This window comes from Alexandromys fortis, unplaced genomic scaffold (assembly GCF_014885135.2).
Source record: "Alexandromys fortis isolate MF-2015 unplaced genomic scaffold, M_Fortis_MF-2015_v1.1 scaffold_32, whole genome shotgun sequence".
In the NCBI taxonomy this organism is placed as follows: domain Eukaryota; kingdom Metazoa; phylum Chordata; class Mammalia; order Rodentia; family Cricetidae; genus Alexandromys; species Alexandromys fortis.
This window is the reverse complement of record NW_026067938.1, coordinates 6,211,115-6,224,734: the sequence shown is the minus strand read 5'-3', so window position 1 is coordinate 6,224,734 and position 13,620 is coordinate 6,211,115. Positions and strand designations below refer to the sequence as shown.

The 13,620-nt window shown below is 43.8% G+C and overlaps 1 protein-coding gene and 1 long non-coding RNA gene across 3 annotated transcripts in view; one reads left to right on the top strand and one right to left on the bottom strand.

The window, feature by feature from the left end:
• The window catches only part of LOC126504759 (uncharacterized), a 62,486-nt gene that overhangs the window by 35,123 nt on the left and 13,743 nt on the right, over positions 1 to 13,620 (top strand). The window lies entirely within an intron of this gene.
• Cdkn2aip (CDKN2A interacting protein) lies at positions 7,205 to 11,908 on the bottom strand. 2 transcript variants are annotated; one of them, XM_050147241.1, is made up of 3 exons: positions 11,504 to 11,908; positions 11,006 to 11,136; positions 7,205 to 10,028 (listed from the first exon to the last, which is right to left on the bottom strand). In XM_050147241.1, the coding sequence occupies exons 1-3, from the start codon at positions 11,758 to 11,760 to the stop codon at positions 8,683 to 8,685; spliced, it is 1,734 nt and encodes a 577-aa protein (XP_050003198.1). In that variant the 5' UTR covers positions 11,761 to 11,908; the 3' UTR covers positions 7,205 to 8,682. The 2 variants fall into 2 exon arrangements, with proteins under 2 accessions (XP_050003198.1, XP_050003199.1); XM_050147242.1 differs by having other exon boundaries at positions 9,880 to 10,028; positions 11,037 to 11,136.

Below are 13,620 nucleotides of genomic sequence, written 5' to 3'. Positions count from 1 at the left end.
GTGCAAATCCTTTGTTTTGATCCACAGCACCACATAAAACAGAGGTGGTGGTGCACATCTGTAATTTCAGCACTAGGGGATAGAATCAGGGATCTAGTTAATTCAAGGTCATCCTCAGCTATTCAGCTAAACAGAAGCTACCTGTTTTTAAAAGTTTTATATTGTTATTATTATTATTATAAATTTCTAGACAAGGGGGCTGGAGAGATGGCTCAGTGGTTAAGAGCATTGCCTGCTCTTCCAAAGGCCATGAGTTCAATTCCCAGCAACCACAATGGTGGCTCACAACCATCTGTAATGAGGTCTGCTGCCCTCTTCTGGTCTGCAGACATACACACAGACAGAATATTGTATACTGTATACATAATAAATAAATAAAACTGAGCGTAAATAAATAAATAAATTTCTAGACAAGTCTTGCAAATGGAAGACATTTAAGAAGTCCTAACTTAGACACATTTTCTTGAAGGTCTCAGAGACACCTGTTCAACGAGACTCAGGTGGTGAGAGCTTTGATGAGCCGGCTAGTTTCTGTTGCCGTTATCTTCAGAGAACTCAGAAACATCTGCAAAGCCTTCCTCCGGGTCACCGCTGTGCACACACTGTGGTGGATACACCATCTTCTGCCCAGCACATGACCGCTCTTATACGTGGAAACAAGGGGAACAAAAGGACGAGAAACTAGAAGTGGGATGGAGCAGGGGAAGGGAAAGGGGAGGGGCGATGGAGTCTCCCAGGGGGGCAAACATGATCAAATTACACTGTGAGTACGTGGAAAAATGGAGCAAAGGCCCTCGCCTTGTACAATTAATATAAGCTAATTAAAATTTAAAAATAACCCTAAAGAAATGTAACCTCTTTTTGTTAAAAGTACTCAAATTAAACAGACAAGGTTCATTAAATTTTATTACTTTTTTAAAAGTTGGAATAGCATGATATCAAATCTAATAAATAATAATTTAATCTCCTTTCCAATATTTAAACATTTCCATCTTAATCAAATTTTGTCTCTGTGACTGAGATAAGCCCATTTTATCATGTTAATGTATATGTATATATGAATACATATGAACACACACACATTGTGTGTATATTATTACTAAGAGTTTGTGTCAAGGCTGGAGAATGCTTGTTGTTCTTGCAGAGGACCCTGGCTTGGTTCCCAGCATCCCCATGGCCACTCATAACCATCCTGAATTCTGATTCCAGGAGATTCTGATACCATCTGCTGGCCTCTGATAGACGTGGTGCACACACACACAGGCAAAAACACTCATATACATATGAAAAAGAGAAATAATTCCTTTAAAAAATGGATCTTTGGGAGTGTTTGTCAGTGGTGCTGGGTGTGGTAGGTGGTATATGCCTTTACTACTAGTGCCCATGAGACAAGCATATCTGTGAGTTTGAGGTGATTTCAAAGTCACCCTGGTCTACACAGCAAGTTCCAGGACAGCCAGAGTTGCATAGTGAAACCTACTCTCAAAGAAAAAAAAAAAAGAGGAAAAATAAAAACAAAGAATGAATACGGTGGGGACAGAGGGGCTGGAGAGATGGCTCAACAGTTAAGAGCACCAGCTGCTCTTCCAGAGGTTATGAGTTCAATTTCCAGCAACCACATGGTGGCTCACAGCCATCTATAGTAGGATCTGATGCCCTCTTCTGGCATGAAGGCATACAAGCAGACAGAGCACACATATACCTAAAATAAACAGTAAATCTTAAAAAAAAGAACATGAGACTTTTAAAGTGCATTTAATAGCCATTTTTAGTATATAGCGTTTCTTATGATGAACAATATTTCTGTAGAAATGGATTTACTAATAGTTGACATAACTTAGAATCTAAGAATAAGCTCCATTTGATCATGATATACTTTCCTAAAGGTTTTTTTTTTTTAAATTCATGTGTGTGTGTGTATGTTTATATATACCACATTCATACAGGTACCTGCCAAGATGAGAGGCTGTTGGATCCTCCAGAACTGGTGTAACAGGCAGTTGTGAGCTGTCATGTGAGCGCTGGGAACTGAACCCAGGTTCCCTGCAAGAGCTGTCAAGTGCTCTTAACTGCTGAGCCATCTTTCTAGGACCTTATTCTTTAAAACACTGCAGTTTTTTTTGTTGGTTTCTCGGAACATTTATTGTATGTGTGTGTGCACGCCCCAGTGTGGGTGCAAAGGTCAGAGGACAGCTTGTGGAAGCCTCGGTTCTCTCCTTTGCCTGTGTGAGTCAGTCCTGGGGGCTCACACTCAGGTCGTCTTGGTGGTGAGCACCTTACCTACTGAGACACTTGAGATGCTTATGACGTATTCTTTCAATGTGCCACCAGAGTTTATTAACATTTACTTTGTAGTATACTGCTGCTCTTAACTGAAACTAAACTAAACTTCCTTTTTGTGGGCCATCTTGGCTGAGGTTATATATATATAAATGGTATGCTTGGCTCACTAACAAAGCATTAGAGATATAAACATCACTTGAACTATGCCCTATACATCCAAAGGTATTCGTTTCGTTAGCTAGTTTGTAGTCTCTGCCTTTCATTCCAGAGTCCCTAAAGATTTCAGATGAAATCAGATGCCAAGCTGAGCTTAGTGCCCATGTCTACTGTTTCAGCTACTCAGGAAGCTCAGGTAGGGCTGGAAATTAGATTGGAGGTCATTCTGACAATGTAATAAGATTCTATCTTGAAAAACATCTTATTTCTAATTTAGCTGCATTGCATTGAACCTGTGGTCTCTAACAATTACTGTTTATTTAGCAAATGTCCTGTAAGTGCTTGTAAAAGTAGATGTTTGGCTTTTTCAGGAGCCCGTGTGATGTTTGGATATATGTTTGGTGTATTCTGTTATTGTCTACAGCCTCAGCAGCCTTTTTCATTCAGCTAATGTCCCTGACCTAGAGATTTGAGTGACAACCATCAATGTTCATGTCTAATCTTCCGGTACCTCCTACTCTTATGCCGAATGTCAGCATTCTAATATTTCAACTATTGGTATCTACACTGTGAATTTGTGTTTGTTTTGTTCTGTTCTTGGTTTTGTTTTGAGACAGGGTTTGTATAACTGTTCTGGCTGTCCTGGAACTTGCTTTTGTAGAGCAAGCCATCCCTGAACTCAGATTGGCTGCCTCTGCCTCCTGAGTGCTGGGATTAAAGGCGCATGTCACCATGCCTGGCATGAATTCGTTTTTTATTGATTTTTTTAAAATCTCAATTGGGCCATTTCTAATAGTAGGAGTTTAACTTCTTTCTTCTTGGTACATTTTCACTTTTGGTCAACATTTTAACAGTAACTATTATATGCAAGCACTTGACCGCTCCTTTAATGGTTTTTTTTTTTTTTTGCTTGTCCATTCGCATTATGAACACTCAATAAATACCAGTGTGCTGCCTGTTTACTCCAGCTAGCTCTTGAAAACAGGATATTGCCTAGAATACTAAGACTTTCTCGTGGAAGAAAACTGAAGTGACCTTGTCTAAATGAGTTTATTCCTGTGTTTCTTACTGGTCAACCATTCTATCACAAGTAAATTTTCAGTAAGGACATAATAGGGAAGATTCTACCACTTTTTCTTTTCACAAGTCAGATTTAAGGGAGTATGCTCTCTATGTGATTGCCATATAACTACTGGATTCTAAACACATAATTTTCGCAGGAACAGCTTCTCCAGAAAGCGATGATAGGGGAAAATTTAGTGTATGGAACTAAGGGAGCCCATGTAACATTGCTGACCTCTTTCTGCAGCCACTTAACCAATGTTTTAACCAGCAGGGATCTGCCATACAGGCAGCAAAGTTCAGATGTGAGAGCAGCTCAAAATCCAGCAGACAAGTAACTCACTCTGTAGAAGAAGCGGCGGGGCTGTGTCCCCGGCACCCGGCCGCCCTCATGGCTAGATTATGCCCGAAATAATTACACGGAAACTGTATTATTTTAAACACTGCCTGGCCCGTTATCTGTAGCCTCTTACTGGCTAGCTCTTACATATTAATCTAACCCTTTTTTTTTTTTTTTTTTTTTTTTTGGTTTTTCGAGACAGGGTTTCTCTGTGGTTTTGGAGTCTGTCCTGGAACTAGCTCTTGTAGACCATGCTGGTCTCGAACTCACAGAGATCCTCCTGCCTCTGCCTCCCAAGTGCTGAGATTAAAGGCGTGCGCCACCACCGCCCGGCAATCTAACCCATTTCTAATAATGTGTAGCCCACGAGGTGGCTTACCAGAGATCTTAACCTGCGTCTGTCTGTAGTGGGAGAATCATGGCGACTCCTGACTCAGCTTCTTTCTCTCAGCATCCTGTTCTGTTTTCTCCGCCTACCTAAGGGTTGGCCTATCAAATGGGCCTAGGCAGTTTCTTTATTAGTAAGAAATCAGTCCCACATCAACACAGGAAGCAAAGGAAGCTCTGCTGTAGGCCAAGCTTTTGTTTTCTTTTGGGAGCATAATTGGGGGGCTTGGGAAAGAACGTGAGATGGGAGAGACACTCAAAACATGGGAGTGTGCAGATGGCTTTCTTTGGTGGTCTTCTTCCTAGTGTGGGGGAAGGCAAACACTGGCTGAAGTCTCAACGGCCACGTTTTGACACCGAGTATTATTTTGACCTGCACAGCACACATCCCTTTCTAGTTAGGGCTTCACTCAGGAGAGCTACCCTTGGAGCACTGAGAACTTTGAACTGTCTCCACTCTAATCTGATGCAATAGGTTCAAACTGTGGTGAGTACAAAGTCAAAGGCGGCAGAGCTGCTGGGCGTGGTGGCACACGCCTCAAGACCATGGGGCACCCATTTAAAGGAGTAAGGGAGAAGACAGGAGTGCCTCTGTGCACACTCACCTTGAAGAACACACCAAGGGGACATGAACAGAGAAGTCTGAACCAGGAATAAGGAACACAACTATAAATCAAACACTCAGGAGGCTGAGCCAGGAGGGACACTGAGTTTCAGGCCAGCATAGGTTACATAGTACTAGACTAGCCAGAGCTACATAGCAAGATCTTGCCTAAAGGCACTTGCTTCTCTGAGCAGCTAACACTACAACCTACCCATACCCAGTCATACAGTCTAAAATGAAACTAAGATCATGATGGGCATGATTCTGTGGTCCAGTGATCTACTGTCAACTGCAAGAGATAAGTGATCTCTGTTCCAACAACATGACTTACAATTCAAACTGTCACCTTTGCTAAAGCTAACAGCAATGTCTGAAGTCGTTTTGCTGTTTGCGTTGTTATCCGGGACTGACAAGTTCAGTGGCTAACGTGTATGACGGCAAGTCTGATGGAGCTAAGTTCTATCCTGCGACCAACATGGCAGAAGACAGAGTCACGCAACCTGCACACACACAAAATAAAATGCAGAAATGGTGGCTCACAACTATCTGTCTTAAAATCGGGTACCATCTTCTGGCCTGCAGGGACACATGCAGGCAGAACACTATATATATCATAAATATAAATCTTTACAAGAAATGCAATAAGCAGTTATTGTAGCTTGCAACAGAGCACAACCTGAATGGGTGCTCAAGGTGGCTTACTCGGAGGGTGTTACACAAGTTTCCCAATGATGGTATCTTCAGTGATCTGCAAACCACCCAAACTAATGCTATGTAAGACCCTCTTAACCTCAACAGCAAAGTCATTTATAAATTATTTTCAGACAGAAGGAAACTGCAAAAGTAATTATTGTAAAAATACATAATCTGGAGTGAAATGTGCTACCATCTTACTTTTTTAGGATCTTTGCAATGTAATTCTAAATTTGTGCAATATTGGCTACCTTTCTCAGTGCCATGACCAAATACTGTAGTGCTTTTTTGGGCTTATAGCTCAATGGGACATACCCATCAAGGCAGGGAAGGCATAGTGGCAAGGGCATGGGCCAGCAGGTCACACCTATCTAACCAGGAAGAAACAGGACATGAGAAGCCAGCCTGATATATCTATATTTTTTAAAAAAATATTTATTATGTATACTATATTCTGTCTGTATGTATGTCTGCAGGCCAGACCTCATTACAGATGGTTGTGAGCTACCATGTGGTTGCCAGGAATTAAACTCAGGACCTTTGGAAGAGCAGGCAGTGCTCTTAACCTCTGAGCCATCTCTCCAGCCCCCTATCTATATCTATGTAATTCCAAGTCACCTAGTGTTAGTTAAGATTCCATATCAAAGAAAATGTGGTCGACACTAAACTTAAAAGTCCCACTTCTAACGACGCATGTCCTCCAGTAAGGCTCCCACTTTCAAGAGGTTCCACCACCCCACCCCCTGTAAAATGCCCAAGGTCATTCCACATTTAAGCCCAGGTGTCTTTGTTAAAGACCACACAAAGTGCAACTTAGCATTTTAACCATCATTTGTGTCCTTAGCAATTTGTTCAGCTGTACTGGGAAGCTACAAATTTTAATCAGAGACCTTGAATTTTCTTTTTTGCACGTGTATGTTTACACATTAAGGTGTAAATGTTAAGGCAGAAGTCAAATTGACCTCAAGCATCCTTCTCAATTGCTCAGTCTCTGACTGAGCCTGCAGCTCCCTAGGATCCCATCTCTGCTTTTCCAGTGCTGGAATAACATGGGCCTGCATTGCCACCCAGTGTTTATACGGAAGCACCAAGTGTTCTACTCACTGAGCCAGCTCCACAGCTCGTACATTTTTGTTACGAGCATACATGTGTTGTAAATACTTTGTAAGTTCAAGACCAGCCAGGGCTATATAACATACCTTCTCAAAAACCAGGAAAATATCACATTTTCATCCATGTTTTGCATTTTGGAGGTACTGGAAATCCAATTTGGGGCCTCTTTGCATGCTAAGTAGGCATTCTGTCACCTACATTTTGGGGTTGAGGGCTTCTAGGCAGGTTTCTCTGTGTAGCCCTGACTGTCCTAGTACTCTCTGTACACCAGACTGGCCTTAGTCACCTGCCTCTGCCTCCCAAGTGCTTGGATTAAAGGTGTGTGCTCGATCACTGGACTTATATCCCAAGATCTTTTTACTTTTTTCAGACAGAGCCACAAACTGCTCCAAGGCCTTTAACTTCAGCTCTTCCTGACTCAGCCTCAGTAGTTGGAATTATAGGCCTATGAGAGCAGACTCTTCCACATCAAAGTTTACTTGTAATTTAAGACTTTCAGTACAATAGCCTTCATAAACTTGCTTGAAACATGCCATTTTAGAAAATCACCAAATCATCTAATCAGATGTATTTCAGAAATGTATTTATTCTAATGTCTGGCTCACTTTTCTGGTAAGCATTGGTTCACAAAATACAGCACAGAAGAAACTTGAAGATGGTTTTACAATTTACTTATGTTATTGCTCTCCACAATATATAAAGATAGCCAACTTACAAAATATAGATTTTGCCCTGGTATCCAATGAGCCATCCCCAAAAAACAATTTTAAAAGGTTATCTGGCAAAACACAAACATCCCTGATTATTTCAGTTCAAGCACAGGAAACTAAACTATTATTCCTAAACTACAAAATAACTTTTACAAACTTAAATTGTGCTTATTTTCAACCCTCCAAGTCCAAAACAACTAGTGAATAAGAGATGCCTCTTCTTTTCTGTATATCATCACCATTACTGCTCAGTGTGCAACATCTACAAAGCCAAAGGCTACCTAGGAACCACCTAAGACACAAATGAGATTCTACTTCATTACCAACAGATGCAATTCACATGGGTACAATCATTAAAGAACTGACCATGGCTCTCTAGTCTTCTCCACATTCTTCTGAAATCTGCAAATACAAAAACCACCTGGTTCTAGATATAAACTTTAACTCCCCTACCAATAAAAATATATGTATTACTAGGAAAACTACTTGGTTGTAGTTTACTATGAATAGTAGTGAGAAACCAAGTTGCCAGACTGGGTTGACTTCAAGGCAGGAGGGGAAAAAAAACACAACTTCTTGAAAAGGTAAAATAGCTTAAAGCATTTAATATCTAAACAAATCAATCTGTTAATAATTAGTAGTCACAAAATATGCTTAATATAGAAACCCACATTTGTTTTAAGAAAGTGTAAATTGCATTTTACCTCAAAACATAAATTAATCTGCTTAAGAATCAGCAGCAGTCAAAATCATGGAGAATTTTAAACATCAGAATAAAATAACAATAAGTACTTTATACTGTTTTGTATCTAAAAAAAAGTTTACAACTTCTCATGAAAATAGTTTGAGGCAACCATTCTTTTATTCTTTAACAGATGTTCAACATTATGAGCAACATTCTTAAAACCTTGTCATACAGATTTTCACACATTCAAATACTGTGGTCCCCTTTTCTTTGATGGGATTTAATCAAGTTAGAGAAAAAAAAGCATGGTAGACAACTTAATACATTTCCACCAAATTGGAAGTAGTACAAAAATTTAAGGTTCTACAGAACTACACATCGTACCTAATATATCATTAAAAATAGAAGACAGTATTTTCTTCAGCAAATACAACAGCACATTGGTATGCTGTCAGTGTATACCCTTTAATATGTACTGCCATTCATAAATTATTTACAACGTCTACTTTACTGAAGATAACTACAATTTAAATTTTCTGCAAAACTGGAAAAAAGCAATACAAAATCTGTGAAAGCCAGTGTTTTATATCATATAAAAGCCAGTTCTCTTCAAACACCAGCTACTGGATGCAGTGGTGACTTGGAGACATTACAGTAATTCTTGAGGATGTTTCAATGCGGGCGGCAAGTTTACAGGTCTCGACTCTTCATCAAGGAGTACTAGATCTTCTACCTCACTGCCTCTGTACTTCCTTTTACATATCTTTACCACCACTTTCTTCTTGAGAAATAACTTCAGTGCTTCTCTCGATGCAACTGCCTTTGCATTTTCTTTGCTTTTTCCACAGCCAGTGCCCAAATACACCGACTTACACCTCAACTCACAAACAATACTTTCTTGAGAGCTCTTATTTTGAGGCAGATCTGCCAGTTCTTTCAACGGGACAAAAAACACATCCAGTGTTGCTTTCAGAGCTTCAATAGCTGCATTTAGCAGCTCTCCATGATTCACGCTGGGGCTAAAGCCACCAACAGCTACCAACTTCCACGCCACTGTTTTATACAGTCTATTGAAGAAAGGCTGCTTCTGCTTTACATCTTCATTGGTTAACTTCCGACAAGAGAATTTGACTGAGCTCTCACTGGACTGTGAGGCACTTTTGGAAGGCACCTGTGAAGTGCTACTCTGAGAGCTACTCTTAGAAGCTAGCTGAGACACGCTTGCTAAGGAAGTGCTTTTGGAAGCCATAGAGCCACTGCTCTGGGAGCTGCTTTTGGAAGCTAACAGTGATGCAGCTACCTGAGAAGTGCTTTTGGAAGTCAGCAGTGAAGAACTGGTTGAACTGCTCTTGGGATTTAGTAGAGAGGTGCCTGAGGAGGAACTGTTTTTAGAAACTGTAGGTGAAACACTTGCCTCTGAACTAGTTTTGGATGTTAACCCACTTGAGGCTGTCTCTGAACTAGACTTATTAGACAGTAATGGCAACTCTACTTCTGAACTTCCAGAGGAACCCAACAAGGGCACCTCGATCTCTGAGCTGCTCTGAGAAGTCGAGAGGGAAGAACCTTCCACAGCACTCTTTTTAGGTGATCCACTCTGCTGTCTAGAATCAGTGGACTGGCCCACATGACTATTCATACTGGATTTCAACAACGAAGAAACAAATGATGCTGAGCCATGTTTATCTGCAGCTTCTGGGTCAGAAGCTTTTCCAGCCCCCGCTGTTGTTACCTGAGAGGAATCGCTGCTGCTTTGGCTGCAAACAGACCTATCTCCTTCACTCGTGGAGCTATTCTGATTAGAGACACCAGAGCTGCTCCGAGCTGACGCCCCACTACTCTCTGACTTGGTGGACGACCCTGTGGATGCCGAACTGTTTTCCTGATGAGCTGACGAACGATCTGTTTTAGCAGATTTCTTTCCATGATCTCGCTCAACAGAAGAATTGTTTTTTCCTTCTATGACTCGTTTTTTGGATGGCTCTTCTATCCCTTCTAGAAAGAAGAAAAACACAAGTATTTCACTAGGAGTCCCACACAGATGTCAATTCATTAAGAAACATTCATTAAGAAAGCACAAAGGCCAGATGGTGGCAGCGTATGCCTTTAATCCCAGCACTTGGGAGGCAGAGGCAGGTGGATCTCTGTGCGTTTGAGGCCAGCCTGCTCAACAAGAGCTAGTTCCAGGATAGCTAGGGCTGTTACACAGAGAAACCCTGCCTCCAAAAAGTACAAAGGGGGGGGGCCAGAGAGATGGCTAGGTAGTTGAGAGCAATAGCTGCTCTTCCAGAGAACCTGGGTTCAATTCCCAGCACCCACACAACAGCTCACAAGTGTCTGTAATTCCAGTTCCAGGTGATCTGACACCTTCACACCAAGGCACATAAAATAAACTTTGATAAATTGTGAAAGAAAGAAAGAAAGAAAGAAAGAAAGAAAGAAAGAAAGAAAGAAAGAAAGAAAGCACAAAGAGGAGCTGGGCAGTGGTGGCACACGCACTGAGGCAGAGGCAGGTGAGTGTGAGTTCAAGGGCAGTCTGGTCTACAGAGCCAAGTTCCAACACAGTCAGGGCTGTTACACAGTGAAACCCTGCCTCGAAAACCAAAATAAATAAATAAGTAAATAAATAATAAAAATAATAAGAAAAAGCACAAATAAAAATATTTCAGGACTAGCTTCTTTTAAGGCGTGAAAAACTTCATTAATATCTTACGGTATTAACAGGATTAATTTCTAATATTAAATTAACAGCGTCAGACATTGGATTTTAAAATCTAAAGCAGTCAAAGGAAACTAACAAATTCAGCACACCGGAAACAGACAGACACACACAGTTTAGCTTTAACATGTCAACTAGATTAATACATCATACAAACTCTGGCTTGTTAAAAATTAGTAAGGACAGCAATTCCTAATTACATCAAGCTTATTTTCTAAACTCCTATGTATGTTCACATCTATGATCTGCTAACCATTGCTACTCGATATCCCTCTTTTCTTCACCTTGGCAACCAGTTCGTCTCGTGTGGTATGGATTGGAGCATCTGTCACTTTGATGCCTTCAGCCATACTAAGAATTTTATCCATAACTTTTTGAGGGTACCTGAAAAAAGAAGCAAAAAGTCGCTTTCAAGGAGTGTTTTTGCGAAACGACAGGCAGTGTGCGAGGTGCGGGCCCTGGGAAAACTGCAGTTCCTGGCTGCAATCAAAGCGGACCAACCGCGCGACAACTTTATGTCCCGGAGATGCCATAAACAAATGCCTCCGGCGCTCGGGAGGCGAACCCCTAAACCGGGGGTCTCCCGGGTACCGTCGGCTGCACACACCCCGGGGTCCCCCGCCAACACTGAGGTCGGCGCTGCCGCGGACGCCCTCCGAGGGCCGCCAGGGCCACAACTTCCCGCGCTTCCCGATCCCCGGCAGCGCCCCTCGGGCAGCCCGGAACGGCTGCCTCCCGCTCCCTCACTCACCGGCACCCCAGGAAGACATGGTTCGCCCAGGCCATGGAGAAGGAAACGAGCTGCTGGAGCTGCCGACGGCGGCTTCCGCTCTCCGCGTCGGCCGCGGCTTCCCCGGGCGTCGAGGGGACCAGGTCTCCGGCATTGCGGAGCAGGAACTCCCGGCGGTGGCGCCAGTGTTTGTCCGTCTCGCCCTCGCAGCGCAACGTCTCCGCCCAGGCGGCTACTCGCGGGTTCTGGCTCAGGTACTCGGCCACGTCCTGCGCCATGTTGGGCCTGCGGGACGAGGAGAGCGCGAGCGCACCGAGCCAAGGGCGGCCGAGCGGCGGGGCGCGGCCCTGTCAGCGCGGCCTGCACCGGCGAACCTCCCGAGAACGCCCCTCCGGGCAGCCCGAACCCCAAACAACAGAGCACGGCGCCGACGAACCGCCCACTTCCGCCGGCCCGCTCCCTTTTATCACCTCGCCGCCGCCGCGCGCTCGCGCGTCCTTCCGGCGCCAGCCCGTTCTCCCGGGGTGCTTTGCGGCGACGCCGAGCCGCCCGCCACTCGGAGGCAGAGCGAGCCCGACCGAGGCGGGGCTGAGGCGACCGAGGGGGAGGCGTCCTCTCGCCACCCTGCGAGGGCCGCGCGGCGCCGGGTGCGGCTGGGCCTCGGCGTTCCGGGGGCGCTTTGTGACGCCGCGCTCTGCGTCCGCCCCGGGCCGGGGACAGTGGGCGGGGCGTCCGCCTGCGCGTCTCCGCCCCCGGACGCTCGCGAGGCGCGCGCGGCCAAAATAAACAAAAGCTGGCTTCTCTGCCCGCGCCGCGTGCTGTGGAAACTGCCCCGAGCGTGCCGAGCCCCGGGCGAGCCTCGGGGCGTCTGGGGACGCGGGGACGCCTGTGGGGTCGGGACATTAAGGAATAACAAGCCTGCAACCAGGCTCTGGGCTTGATTTCCGCGGTTTCTTCGGTTCCGGGGTCCACCCCTACCATACCCGCTTCCTCTAACGTTTTTGATCCGAAAACTATAAAGAGCCCTGTGCCGACAGGCTCTGTAGCCGCATTCTTTGTGGAAATGAACTGTTAGCGCCAGTTGGGCCGAAGCGGAAATGTGCTTGTTTATCGCGTCCGCCCGGCCTCTCTCAGGGCAACGGGGCTTTTTTTTTTTTTTTTTTCTTTCTGATTTATGTGTGTGGATGTTTTCTTGCATGTATGACTGTGCAGCTTGAGCGTGCCTGACGCCCTTGGAGACAAGAGGGTAATGGCTCTCCCGGAGCTGGAGTGACACGGGATTTCGAGCGCCATGTGGGTGTTGGGAATTGAACCCAGGTGTTCTGGAAGAGCAGCCCATAGTTTTTTTTTATTTTTGCTTTTAGGTGGTCACATTTGAAAGTACTCGGCAGTTCTCGCTTGTTAACGTTTTCAAGTCCAGATGTACGTCTAATATTAGTGAACTCAAAGCATCATTATTATATGTAATAGTGATGAATTATAAAATTGATTTTCCTTCACTAGATATTTGCATTTTATTGTGAAAATACTTATCAGAATAATCAAGCAAAATGAAGTCATTTTGTTCCTAAACTTGGGTAGCCATGAGCCTGTGTCCCAACACTGTTCAGCCTTAATAAATCAAGTAAAAAGGTCAAATTAGGCGGGTGGAAGTTTAATCACAGCGGGGAGGCAGAGGCAAGTGGGTCTCTGTGTGTCTGAGGCCAGAGTGAGTTCCAGGACAGGCTCTAAAACTACAGAGAAATTCGGCTAAAAGAACAAAAAAAAAAAAAAAAAAAAGCGCCAAATTTGTGTTGTGATGGGGAGCAGAAAATGTCTTTCAGTTTGGCCACAAGGATCCCCAGTGACACCCAGCCCACCTCAAGTAGGTCTTTGGAGCCCTGAAATGAGATTCAAATTAAAATAGAAAGCCAAAGATATGCATATTTAAAATATGCACATCTAAACAGCGACCAAGGTGTGGCCCTGCCCATTATTGAGTCTCTTCCTGTAAGGTGATTGAGACAGCGGTTAGAACTATAAATTTTTTTTCAGGATTTCCTTCTCCATAAGATTCTTGGGGGAAATCTCATTTCTTAGGGTCTATTGTTTTAATGTTCTAATAGAATGAGAATAAAGAGCCTCTCATTCCAGGACAG